We start from the raw sequence: 14,364 nt of genomic DNA, 5'->3' as shown, positions 1-14,364 counted from the left end.
TACAATATGACAAACTGGAACAGCTACTCTTACAGTTAGCAGGAGTTAGCGTTAGCTACCTGTTAGTAACTGTAAAAACACATACGACCAAACTCGGTAACACATTCAGACACGCAATATTTTTAACTCATCTTCAGAATTCTCTCCTTCTGGGTCACATTCTGGTTCAAACTGGTTGAACGACAGCGTTTCTACAAGTCACAGGGATAAGGAGCAGGTTGCTGCTAGTAACAACAGATATTAAAATAAGACTCACAAAAGGCGTGACACTTTGAAACTTAATTGTAAATGCTGTTAAACGGGGTTTGTCAGGACAGCTAGTGATTTGTCAGGTTTTTAACGTCTGTTATTAGCAGCAGCAAGAGATGCTAAAGGGTCATCAGTTAACAGGGAAACCACTTCTTCTGAAACACCGGAAAGCTCTTCTCCCTGAGATGGGCTTGGAGTCGGCATAGACAGACACAAACACTGTTCTCAGTAGAATCACTAGAGGGACTTTTAGACTGAAATTTAGGACCAAGGCTGGATTTGAGGAAATACACTTTGAATACAATGTTGTTTCACCTCTGACACCGACGTGAAACTGTTGAAAAATTTAACATTCATCATCCATGATTATGTCTTCACAGCATGGTGCCGATGAAGCTTCACTGGAGCATTTCTGAGTGCAACAACAACTCGACTCACCCATAATGGAGACCTGGTACAGTGGTCGATATTTCTGGCCCGGTGCGTTCCCCGGCACAAAGTCCCCGAGTCCGATGGTGCACAGCGAGATGAAGCAGAAGTAGAGGCCTTCCAAGAAGGACCAGGACACCTCAAGTGTGCTGAAGATGGCCGCCGGTGCCATGAAGAAGCACAACACCACCACCAGCAGTAGCAGCAGGAAGTGGACGGCGGTGGCGGGCCGAGGCTCCAGACCCGAGCGCTGCAGGACGCCCACCGGGGCGAACACCAGCGGGTACATGAGCCGCTGCACACAGGCCGTGAGCACCAGCATGGTGAAGGGAACGCCGATCAGAGCATAAAAGATGGAGAACAGTTTCCCGGCGTCTGACAGAGGAGTGGTGTGACCGTAACCTAGAGAGAGAGAGAGAGAGGAAGAAAAATATGTTTAAATTCACATAAATTAAAGAAACTGGAAATAAATTCTTGAATAGAGATTAATAAAAATTGGGGCGTGTTAATGCAGATTAATCCATCATCAGGATTAATTCAATAATTTTTTTTAATGCAATTAACCATCTGCAGCGCAGGACGAAGGCACGTGGCCACATGATCCTTCACTTTCTCACTTCCCATTCATTGTCTATGTGAAATGTGCATCTCATTTGCATAAAACTGAGGCCCGGAGAGCGGAGGTCTGATGCATTGCGAAACTTTCATAAAACGTGCTGTAGTGTAACCAAAACACCTCAAACGTTTTCAGAAATACTTTTCACTTAACTGTTTTAGTAATAGAACTCCAGGAGCCAAGTGACGCATCTCCTCTCAGACAACGTCAACAAGTTAGTTTGTCTTAGTAGCTGCTGAATGACGAGTAACAGGAACATTAATGTGGATAAACATTTATTTTGAAAAAGACAAGAGTTTTTCTGTCAACATGAACTGTTAAGCACATTAGGTGCAGATATATTCCTTTCATTCTGAAGTCTGCTTAATCATGCAAAATGAAAATAAGATTACAAATTAATGATATTTAATTGGGATTAATCAAAATTAATCCACAGCAACCCTGTGATTAATCTGATTAAATTATGAGAGAAAAAGTCCTGTGAGATATAAATCAAGTGTAATCAGAGCGAATTGTAACTTTGTGTTGGATGAGAGATTTCCTGATGCAGGCATGAAATAAAGCTATTTAAATTTTTTTTTTACTTTGGAAACGTGTTGTATTTGTATTTCTGAATGCATGAATGGTCTTGTCCTCACACAAAGTGGATGAAAAAGTGAGAAAGCTTCCACTGAAACTGTAAGATTAAAATATTCACATGCTAAAAATAGACACACCGAACTACAGAAAATACATTCAACTGAACAGTGGAGAAGAAAGAAAATATATGCGTAGGATCGAGTATCAAATATAAAGTATGTACAACTGTATAGTGATAACATGTATATCTAGTTTGTGTTTTGACTATCGCTTTTTTAATTCTTCATACCACCTTATCCTCAATTTATGTTTGTTTACAATACACACAGGATGTCTTATATTTATATTATTATTAATATTATTAATAAAGCTTTTTAAAATGTTTTAACTGTGGAAAGCCTGTGCCTGCCACACTGGTTTTCCAATATGATATATTTCATTATTTAATCGAATCTGATTTCACTCCTCACTCAGGTTGGTTTACAAACTCTCCATGTGAAACTGTATATTTAGACGGTGAAGTTGTGTAATTTGTGCTCTCGGTAACTCGGTAGACACATTTCAGATGTGGAGCTGAAGACGTTTCTAAATGCTGCTGCAGCCTGATAGTCACTGGAGCTGAAACCGGCACAAAGGTTCCTCTGTTAAACTCCGTCCGCGGTTCATTATCGCAGACCAACACAAACTGGACTCGTTTTGTGGGAATCACATGATGTCTGCACTTTTGAGTGTCGGATCACAACAACAACAAAAGAGAAGTGTGGAAAAACGTCACAAAAGATCACTTTTAGTGGATCAGGACATCAAGATCGGCCCAGTTCATTATTCAATATCCCAAAACATAAATGCCTCTTGTGATGTTAATGAGCTCAGCATCATGATCAATATCTACTCTCAGCATCTTTATCTGGCGCCTTCGGGAGTCCAGTAGAGGAAAAACACCCCACAGTAAAGCCACTGTCACCCCACACACCGATGTCCTAATGCAGTATTTCTACTTTGTATTTACTTAGATTTTCTCCATGTGTACGAGTATTTATTTTCCCTAAATGTCACGCCGAATATCGGTATTTTCTATTCAGAGTTAAAGTGAAATGATCTAATCTAACCCAATAATCTAATACAGAATCATTTTGGCAAATTTAAAATCAATAAATCCCATTATGGAATAACTTGCCAATCATGTAATGAAACAGAAGAACTAGTTACATCTGTTATTAACAGAGAATGCTGCATTGAGTGAATCTTCAATCACAATCATCGTCATAACTTATTCTATTACCAGCAAATTTCATTATAATGTATATAATGCTGTACATTTCCTGGTACGAAATTAGGTTCCGTCAAGGCTAAAATCAAATAAATTAGAAATAAAATGTATGGCTGTATTACATTTATAATTGCCAAAATTAGAACAATACTTGTAAACCTTTTTGTTTAACATTGATGGCATGGGAAACAAAATTACATGTCATTTGTAAAAAAAAAAAAAAGTTTACAAAATAACACATTTTCAGGTTCTAAAAAATGGGACAGAAAAAAAAATCCTCCACTTTTTCCACATTTCATACAATGAATAATTGATATCTTACAAAATAATTTTTTTATTTTTATTTGTTTTAAAGAAAAACCTCAAAGTGACTTCCGACCCACTGAGCACATTTGACTAACAGGAGTTTTATGTTCACAGATCAAACATGATGTCACAGGACCACAATGTGAAATTTTTAGAACTCTAACTCTAAGAGGGTTAATGATCAAGCTGCTGTATCCATGGTGACAGTAACTCCAGGCAGGTACACACATCTTACCGATCACGAGTGTCACACAACTTAAATCTCAAATTTGCTCCCAGAGACTAATTTTGAGAAGAAATGTTTTATTTGTATATAGATAAGACTAATTTTCCCTGGACAGGCACCAAAAACTAATTCTCTACTGATCTTTTCCCTCCAGAGAGAAATTTTTCCTCTGTGATTGTTTTTTGTTTTGTTTCTTTTTTTTTTCCAGCAAACAATAATTAAACACAGATTAAACCCAACAACATTCACCCGTCCCACCCTGGCTCAAATGGAGATCACACAAACTGTGCTTTACAAAGCAGCACTTAGTCTGGCAGGACCTGTAATTCCTTGAAATATGAAATAAAAGGTTGCTATTTAGAAAAGATCAGTACTCCCTCTCATCGTGGATTTAATCTTCTCAAGTTTAAGGAAGAACATGATCTCTGTAATCCACTGTGATACAGAGGGAGGGTTCGGGGATTTCCACTGAAGGAGGCGGCGGCGTTTGGCAATTAAAGAATTTAAATTTATAATTTCTCTTTGAGCCAAATTTAGTTGTGTTGGCTTAACAGGCGTGCCGAAGATAGAGATAAATGGCCAGGGTTGTAAATCAATTCCCATTATGGTGGACATTATATGAAAAGAACTGGACCAATAATTATGCGGGCGTGGGCAAAAGAAAAGCATGTGACTCAAATGACACTGAGTTTGAGGAACGGTCGCATTTCTCATTTGTCCTCTACCTCTGGGCGGATTTTAGACAACTTTAATTTGGAGAAATGAACCCTGTGTATCGCCTTGAACTGGAGAAGTGCCAGCCGTGCTTAAGATGAGACCGTGCCTGACCTACTCACCGCCCCATCCCGCCAATCTCAATTTGAAGACCCATCTCCTCCTCCCATGCAGCCCTCGTTTTTGAGTTGGAGTGATCCTTGAGGTTCAGTATTCGGTTATACATTACCGAGATAACCCCTCCGCTTCACGTGTCGTGCAGTGAAAAGAAACATATTTCTGAAAACATTCGAGGCGAGAAATGAGCCGTGAGTTGCTGAATCTGTCCTTGTTTTGTTGTCCACGATAGCTACTTTAGACGTTTTACCAAAGTTTTGCGATAAGTCGGACCGCCACTGTGCAAAATCTCCAGTGTGGAATCATTTGAGTTCGGGTGTTGAAAACACACACGAAGGAGTGAAAACAGTTAACAGAAATGTCACTGTCTGCAAATGTTGCTTGAAACATGTCCCACACGTAAAAAGAAACACGAGCAATATGAGCGTGCGTCTTTAGCGTGAGCACCTGATGGAACGCTTTCTGACGGTCCAGGACTCGGGAAGGAAACACCAGTCACAAAAACAACACGGGCCCAAAACACAAGGTTCAGACTGAACCGGGGGCTTCCTGGGCTCTAAATGACGACTCTGGATTTCCTTTTATCGAGGTAACTTCAGAGATTAACTCTGGATTTTCCATACTGCGATTTATGCGTTTATGTTGTCCAGTGAATTAATATCTTATAATCTCACAAAGTCACACATCGGGAATGTTCTGGCAACAGTGTTGGATTCAGCCTGGTGTTTGAATGTTCTTGAATTTGAATTCTTCACATTTGCAGAGAATAACCGCTCCTCTATTGTAACGTAAGCAGCTCTGCAGAGTTTCTCCGTGTGCGATTGGTCAGACGCTGCAAACTCCGCCCCTTTCATGGCACACTGATCCTGAAAGGGAAAACTCTGGCTTAAACTACCGAGTTGTTAACCTGCTTCGCATTAACGTTTATCAGGACGGTGTATGTCTGGGTAAGTTAACCCAGGTAACGTAGAGATATCCTGGGTATGGCGATCCCGGGTCGCCGTATAGGCCCCTGTTCTGTACACTCCTCGTTGACGTCGTTGACGTTTTGCAGGCATCCACCAACGTGCCTGATTCAACAGGATGTGAAGAATTCAAAAGACTTCCTCATTTGTTTGAAACTTTGCAGAACCTAATTAACCCCCTGTCATGTCTCGGCGGGTATTGGAAGAGGATATTCCGGGTGTGTTCACAGGTTACAGTTGACCTGATATTCAGTTTCTAACCGGTGTGCGTTCGTCAGGCGAGTCAAATACACCGCCAACAAAACTGTCGCCAACTTTTTTTTTTTTTTTTTCTTCAAACATGAGAGGAAGTGTTGTGTGAGGAACAATGAAATTCAAACATCACGCAGCGCAAACCAACAACAAAGGTCACTTCTGTTTCCTGCATGAATTTGCATTTCCTCAGTTTGACCAACAGCAGCTGGTTTTACAATGTGACTTTGCGTAGATAATGTCATCACAGCTCCAGATGAGCGAGGAGCTTTGTGGCGTGATGAGCTGAACTGTAGGAGTTCACTGGAAAAGCTTTCAGTGTCAAAACTGTGTCAAAACCTTTGGGATTAAATCCAAGTTCCAAGACAAAGAGGGTAAAAAAAAAGCTCTCAATCTCACGGCCTCCCAACTCCATGTCTAAAATATAACACTCTTTAGTTACCATTTTATCAGGTTTTCTCACACAATAAACTATTTCTTGTATAATTCTATAACAAAACGACTTGACTATGCATGAAACACGCAGCAGCAAAAGAAAAACAGTTGAACTAGTAGAAGCAGCAGACATTAAAAAGTATCAACAGGAGCAGTTAAAAGCTCATTCTTATTTGAAAACATGAGCAAATGAAGATATTCATCCTTCAAAAGTCAACGCATTTGGCTTCAAGTGCTGAAAATACAGACGGACCACCAGTTAGGAGTTGATTTTTGCTCCACTTCTGCCTGCGAGAGGATTGGCATCTGTAAAGGCAGGGGTTTCTGTGCCCTGCGCTCAGGCTCACAGGCTCGTTCATTCAGTGAGACGCTTCCAGCTGGAAGTCACAGTATGAATTCATAGCGACTTACATTGAAAGCAAAGCATTTTGGGTATTCGATCATTTTCGTCAGCTATGCGGCGACATCATTCCTATAACTGTAGCCAGGTAATAGTAACAGAAAACCAAGTTCACCCAAAATAGGTGTTTGTCACAGTTATGCAAGAGTAATTATTTGTGAATGTGGTGTACTTATCACTCATGACACACATTTACATACGCTGTAACTGGTCCAGTGTTTTAAACAATGTTTATTTTAAGATGTGTGCTGATGGTTTCTCTTGGCTAAACGTTTGTTTTCTTTGTCTACACCCTGTCCCACGATGTCACGTATGCTCAATAGCGCCACCTGTTGTCTTGCAGACAGCGTAACTATGGAGGTACAGGGTTCATAGCCGAACGCGTAGACTTTTCAACAACGAATATCTTCGTACGCACCGACAAGTATCACACGTGCAAATTATAATACAGATTCAGATACATAGACAACTCTCCATATGCACTGCCAAATAGTTTTGCTCCAATAATGCCCCCACACTCGTGCTCTCCAAAGTTTTTTCACATTTTACATGTTTTTTTTTATGGTCGATTTTCAGCTCAGCTTTTCTCTGATGGGCTGAAAACACTTGTGCACTTTATGACCAGTATAACCTACAAAAGTGAAGGATGAGCTCTGGACCAAAACCATGACATGTTCTCAATATCTGGACTCAAACTGCGGTATGAGCGTGCTAACCACTGAACCACCGTGCCGTGAATTTATCCAACGCGCGCCCCATTTTTATCTGCTCTCAATTTTCACTATAAAAGCAACTTTTTTTCCCTCAAGTCGAGATAAAACTCCAGTGCAAAAGGTAGAAACGAGTAAATAGAGTCTTTCTTTTAAAAAGGTGAAGCACTTTGTGCTCCGTGTTTCAATTCATGGTCACAGGTGTGCTGGAGCTGATCTCATCTGTACATTCTCTCACGGTGCTTTTAATTTTAGAACCTCTCTTTGATATTCAAGGCATGCGAGACGGCGAGGGCGTCCTGGGCTCAAGTCTGGTGGCAGGCCTGCCAGTGTGGCGTTTGCATGTTGTCCCTGTGGCATTTTTCCTTCCACAGTCCAGAAACATGCACACGAGGTGAGGCGAGGTTACCTTGTGACTTTAAGGTGTGAACATGAGTGTGTGTGTGTGTGTGTTTGCCTGGTGTGACCTGCCAACACGGATGAATGGCTTTTCATTATTCTGCACTTTCTACTGCCCTGTATGTTCACCCGATATGGAAAGGAGTCAATGATACGCATGTTTTGTTATCTCTTTGGTCACTTGAAGAAGAAACATGTGAAATAGAAAGGACAGAGAACAAGCAAATTAAAAATACAAAACTGAAAGCTCAAAGTTTCTGCTGCCTGTCAGAGTTTCATTCCGACGGGCCTGAGCCTCAACATCCTGTTCAAACAGGAAAAGAAACTCAGGATGCATGACTCGACACACTGACCTCTGACACTGCAAATATATCGAAGAACCACATTATTTTCTGTTCAGTGATGAATTTAGTTCAGTAAGTGAAGCAGCTGAGAAATGTGAATTATGAACCAGCAGCTTTCACTAATTAATGTGCACATTTGAACTTAAAGCTGTGTTTTGTTGAGACAAAGCTTTCTTGGGATGTTTACAGCCACATGAGGAATTATTCAGCAAATCAGGTTGCTTTTGTCCAAAAACCAAATTGTACAATTAAATAGCGCTAATTTGTAAATGAAAACCAGACAAACTGAAGCACATTTCCACCGAAGTGGATTAAAAAAATTTAATTATTAAGAGCTCATATCTTTTCCGTCCTCAAACTTTGAGTTGTACTTTATTGTCGCATAAATCAACTTTTAAATTTGTGGTGACGTCTTTCAAACTGTCACACCTCTTTGTCCTTTTTGGAAAAACTTCAAGAAAAATGTACTGGAGTCAGCGCGAGCTGAGCAGCGAGCTGGAGCGCAGTCTGTGTTGTAATACCAACTTCTACCACAAGGAGGGGGCAGTAAGCAATCCTGCCACTTTTCCAGTTTTCAGCAACAGATTCAACTTTATTTATAAATCATGACTTTTTCCATTTGCTTGGATCATTATTATACCTTAACTCGTAAAATTTTTTGTTTACTTCCTTTTTTTTTTTTTTTTTTTAACTCCCTTAAGGGTGCAGCACCGTGGCTACAGAGCAGCAGAATACAGAGCAACGAATGAATAATATTGAAGCAGAAAGTTTCATTTTAAAAACTGCCTCACCGCTCATTGTAAAAATAACAGTAAAAGTCATTAGCTTTACTTTATAAAGCCAAATTTAACAACCACTGAAGTAAATGTGCAGCAAAACAGCAGGTTGCCATGTTGGCTGACCAGCAGCCAAACTGCTAAAGCTGGAGGAATTACTTGCAGGTAAATTATTAAATTTCTCCTCACTCTCTTTTCCCCTCGCTCTCCTGTATATATGTGTGTGTGAGTGCTGCATTCCCCCGCGCCTTGTGTATGTGTGTGTCTGTATATACAACAATACATCATTGCGACTTTGTTAATGTAACACGTTTACAATCATGTCAAAGTGTTAGACCTGCACTAACAAAACCAAGACTTATGTCTGGGTTAATTGATATACGGAAGATATTCATTTATGCTTTTTTCTAGACTTGGAAAGAAACAGCATTCAGTAAAAAGACGTTATAAAAATAGTCTTTGACTTTAAATGTAGTCTGTGTGTTGAGTCTACATTAATTCCACGATTTCCCATGAATAAAATGCGTTACAAGCTTCAGTCTTAAGTAGAAAAAAAATGTGATTAATCACAAAAATGTACAGAAAATGGTGCAATTAGTTATTCTTTTTTTTGTTTTTTTTATTGATTGACAGCACCAATCTTTATACATAAAACAAAAAGTTGTAAAATAAAATGCTACACCCAAAAATATAACTGGCTAACTTATCTACTAATGTTATAATAATTTGAACCTACAAATCTGAGCTGGTGAAAGTGAAACACATGTTCTTCATCCCTCGCCTGTGAGCTTAACGCCGATTTGTGATGTGATTGCAGTAGAAATCCGCCAGCGGGTGGGAATAAACTCAAGTGTCTTCAACCTGAAGTGTTCGGTGAGCAGTTCAGATCCTCTTTCCTGTCGCGTGCAGGTTTAGTTTCTGCAGCCCGGAGCAGGAGAAAACCACAAACACAAGCAAAAGCAAGCTGGTAAACTCCAAACCTTCTATGTGTTCCTCTTTAACTTCAAGTCACGAGTCAGTTCTGGTAATGAAAGCAGATAAAAGCCTTCGATGATGCCGTGTGAGCACATTTGGGGATTTTTTTATTGCGGGAAATCTTCTCAGGAGGTGTAATAGTTTGAAACCTGTTGTTTCGCTGAAGAATCTGCTTTCATATCATCTGACTCAAACTGAACAGCTGCAGGAAACCCTACACCCTTGCTGGTGGAAAGGTAGCGTAATGCTGCACGCCACAACGGAACATCATGGTTTTCACTGTATTTTGCACCGGGGTGCACGGTTGGAAAAAAAAATATACCACCTTGATGAAAATGGACTTATTTTCTGCAACGCACATTGAGAAACCGTTCACTTGCGTTTATTCTTAATTCATAGTCACACACTATCTGACAGGTGTCCTCGATACTTTCACCCGCTCGTTTAACCACGTTTTTTTCCCCCCTGCAGCATCACTTCCTGTTTTGAGTTCATAACACTCTTTCTTACTTTAAACCTTTTTGCTTATAAATGACAGCGTTGAACCAACCAAATCTTTTATGAGATCTTCACGAAACAACATTTACATAACTGTTGCGATATAATGTGAATAGTTAGATGCTTGTTAAATAATCCGTTTGTTTGTTTTCCTTCATCGTGTTCGATAATATGAGATTTCCTGATGGGAGAAAGTTCAGCGAGATGGTTTATATCATCACACACTTGTTTATGCAGTGTAAAAAGTAAAGAAAAAAAAAAAGCCTTCAACCTCTGTTGTTCTGCTGGTTTTATCTAGAGTTCAAATTTCTGATCTGAAAATATGAACATAAGCCAAGAAGCTTTCTGCAGGCAACACCATATTCCTTCATCTGACAAGCAGCAATCCCCTTAGGGAGAAGCTGGTGGGGGGTCCGGCCTTCCCAGAAGTGTCTCTTCAAAGCACAATGTGAGAAAACCAAAGGAAATGTAACTATATAACAATACAAATCTACAGTCCTCGTCCCAGTAGCATTCACAAAATGATGCATCGGTAATAAAATCTCTGCTGGCAGTCATAGTAATCCATCAGATTAAAAGCCGAAAATGGCGTTTAAGAAAACTTTGTAATCGTCCTCGTTCACACTGCAGGGAAACACAACCCAAGTGACCCATATCCCTCCTGATCTGTGGCCGTGTGAAAGCTGCAATTCCGATGTTTTCCCACTAGACCCAGGCCTCGTTCCTATGTGGTACCTGATCTGATATTTTTCTACATGCCACTGCTACGTCACGATAAGCGGTGGAGGAAGAGGCCCCGCCAAAATGGCTGAGATTTGGGCTGGTTTTTAATGAGGTGTGTGGGTTTTATGTTGTTTGGGCTGGAAACAGTGAGTCACATCTGGCAACCCTGGTGCTGACCGGCACGTCATCCATATTTACTTCTGTCATTAGCCTCTTCTGCGCTCTGGGACCTGAAACCGTTGGTCCGATCACGTTCACACTGCAATCTGAGACATGTCGCGTTTAAAGTGTAAGATCAATCATCAGGCAAAAAAATAACTAAGATCCCAGCAAAAAACCTGAACAGAGCATCAAGAGCTGCAGTGTGAACGGAGCCCGAGGCCAAAGTTACACTGCAGGTCTTCATGCTCGCATTGGATTTGCTGCCTGAATCCGATATTTTTCACCGTGCGGTTACACGTATTTTGTCAAGTGACCCATATCTGATTCTCGCGTTGACGCCGACAACATCAGAAACATCGTGCATGCGCACTCGTTTCGACGTTTCAGGCCACTTTTGAAACAAGCGCCAACAGCAAAGTCATGGATGATGACATATGACATATTTCTTTACCGCGAAGCGACACAGTAGGCTATATGGTTGCAGATTTGATGACGTTAAAGACGCAATGTTGTTAAAATCCAATCGGCGTGGTCACACGGTGGTTGCATTGCCACATATCCAAAATATATATGATTTATTTTCACATGTTAATGAAGCCTGTATCCGATTTCTAAATATCCGAATGCGTGCGTCACATTGTTCAAAAGCAGATCTGATCTGTCACATAAAAGCAAAAAACGAAATGAAAAAAAAATCTGAATTAAGTCACATTACACCGAGTAAACTACTACACTGATCACCACCTCCAAATCGACATGCACAGTATATATGTGGCAAAGAAGTCATACGCACAAAAAAATAAATAAATTAAAGAAAGTGGAAAAAACAGTCAACAAATGGTTGGTGGCAGGGGGCCTGTCTGTGGGGAGTTTGCATGTTCTTCCAGAGCGATCCTGAGTTTTCAGTCCAGAAACATGCATTGGAGGTTGATTGTGTGAATTTGTACAAAGCAGTAAAAGTAGAATCTTGTCTAATTTCAAGTCCTTTAAACTGAAGCTTCAAATAATATAAAGACTTTAAGAAAATTGTTGACATTTGTATTCAGTTCTGATTTAAAGCGTTTTATATGGCTTTCACGTGTCACTATGACTTCAATGATTTAATTTTGCTTGTGTTTTTTTTATTTTAAAAATGATTTAAAAGTAGCCTTATGTTGGGGGAGCCACAAAAATAAAAGGAAAAAATAAAAGTTGCTTTGGGCCCCAGTTTGTTCATTTCCAGCCCTGTAACATCTGTAACACGTGGCAACAACAAAACAATGAAAAACTTGTCACACATGAGCGAGTTTCGTGATTCTCCTTGGGTTTCTTTTTCGCCACAGTTGATGTGAGAATCTGCAGCTTTTCGTTTGCGTAAAAAAAAAAAAAAAAGCGACTTTCCCTCGAGACTCACCCACGGTGGTGACCAGGGTGTTGGCGAAGAACATGGAGGAGGTCAGGTCCCAGCTGGACTCCGCGGACTGGTTCCGGAGCGCGGACACGCCGAACTTGTTGGCCTGGAGCACCCGGTGCAGGAAGGTCTCCAGCGACGCGGCGCTGACGCAGCTTTGGTTGAGAAAGTCCTGCTTCAGGAGCTCCATGTCCCTCCGCAGCCGCTCCTCCACCGGCCGCTCCAGGCTGGAGAACACCAGCGCCCCGAACAGCAGGTAGATGAGATAAAACACGACGAAGCCCGTGAGCAGCAGCCACGACTTCCCCGCTGAATGCATGTCTGTCTGCGTCTGCTGGCGCGCGGAGGTGAGGCGGAGGAGCGGAGCGGCTTTTTCTCTCTGCGGCCGTCGTGGAAATACTTTCCTCCTCTCTGGGAACTTTCCTTTCTTTTTCTTTTTTTTTAGGGGGCTGTCCTAATTTGAACTTGAACCCCTCCTTTGTCAGTGCATCCTCCTCCCACAACAGCGGCAGGAAGGTGTGTCCGCTGTCAGGGTCAGTGTGCGCTCCTGGAGGAGGAGGAGGAGGAGGAGGTGGAGGAGGAGGCGGCGCGTCCTGGAGCGTCTGAGGTAGCTTTCACCTGGATGAGACCATCCGTCTGCCTGTGTGCTTGAAAATCACATTTATATCCTTCATTTTAAAGACCAAATATCTTCAAACATTAAAAATAACGATTTAACCACACCTGATTCATCATACCTGGGAACTTGGGTTCAAACTTTAAGTTTGCTTCAATCTTTGCATCATTGCATCACGTGTAAAAAATAAGAATGACGGTTCAAATTCCCATGAATATTAAATTCTCCTTATATACAGTTGCACAGTATCCTAGCACAAAAGGAAACAGCTACTAAGATAAGGGCTTCATGGGCTTTCAAACACTTGTTTTTTACATCTCTTCGGGTGGAGATTTACAGAAAATCTTTACTTAATCACAGGCTGAGCAGTACCGATTCATTCTATTCAGAGAATTAAGGATCAGATTGAGAGCTTCTTTTTTTTGCAGGCTTTGGATGAAAAGAGGCTAAAGTCTATGTAGGTTTGTCTTTTGTATTTTACATGTTGTCAACACTAGGTGGCAGGTAAAATGGTCTTTTATCTCCCCATCTTTAACACCTGCATTCACACACATGAAAACAACTCAAAACGATGTAGAACATATGCCAGGCCTGTAGGTGGCTCTGTAACGCCGCCACCCAAATACACCAAAAATGGAAAAGTGGACACGGAGCATAAAAAAACAGAGAACTTGATAGATCCAACATCTCGCCTTATTAAAGCGACTCGCATCTGTTGCTCCTGCAGCTCGATCTGAAGACGTAGTCCGCCATTGTTGCTGTTGTGAAGTAACGACGAGGGATTGTCAGGTCGGGAGGTGCAGCGATGATGTCATCTTTTTAAGCTGATGTGCCTCGTGTCCGTCCACACGCACTATCATATGTCTCCTCTCTGGAAACCGTTTTCAAAGCAACCCTTCAGGCTCCAGGACAAAAAGGGACAAAACCGCTGCGGTCAGAAGAAGCAGCTTTGTCGCCTGGACAGGACCTCAGAGTGGGACATAACAGCCATCTTGTTTCTGGACTGTGGGAGCGAACCCAAGTGCCGAGAGTAAATCCACACATGCACAGGGAGAACATGCAAACTCAAAATCTTGTTGCTACGCAACCGTGCGAACCGCCAACTAGCCATGTCCTCATGCTTCCTTTGTCCTGACGTTCTTTTGCAAGTGTTGGTTTTCTGTTGGTGTGCTGCGGAGCTTTACCTGTGACCTTAAACAGTCCCGGACTGCGT

At 41.3% G+C, this 14,364-nt stretch overlaps 1 protein-coding gene across 2 annotated transcripts in view; it reads right to left on the bottom strand.

The window, feature by feature from the left end:
• The window catches only part of kcnk6 (potassium channel, subfamily K, member 6), a 242,276-nt gene extending 229,193 nt beyond the window's left edge, over positions 1 to 13,083 (bottom strand). Inside the window, exons 1-2 of one of the 2 annotated variants that reach the window (XR_013935179.1) lie at positions 12,539 to 13,001; positions 688 to 1,080 (exon numbers count right to left, since the gene is read on the bottom strand). Coding sequence is in view for 1 of the 2 variants with exons in the window: in XM_080459047.1 (XP_080315173.1) it covers positions 688 to 1,080; positions 12,539 to 12,854 (709 nt within the window). In the remaining variant the exon portion in view is untranslated. Of the gene's footprint in view, positions 1 to 687; positions 1,081 to 12,538 lie in introns of both variants that reach the window. The other variant, XM_080459047.1, reaches the window with a different exon arrangement.
• Between the last annotated feature and the right edge of the window lie 1,281 nt (positions 13,084 to 14,364).

This window comes from Lipophrys pholis (genome assembly GCF_963383615.2).
Source record: "Lipophrys pholis genome assembly, chromosome: 3".
NCBI classification, from domain to species: domain Eukaryota; kingdom Metazoa; phylum Chordata; class Actinopteri; order Blenniiformes; family Blenniidae; genus Lipophrys; species Lipophrys pholis.
Note: the sequence above shows the minus strand (reverse complement) of the source record. Positions and strands in the feature narration are given on the sequence as shown.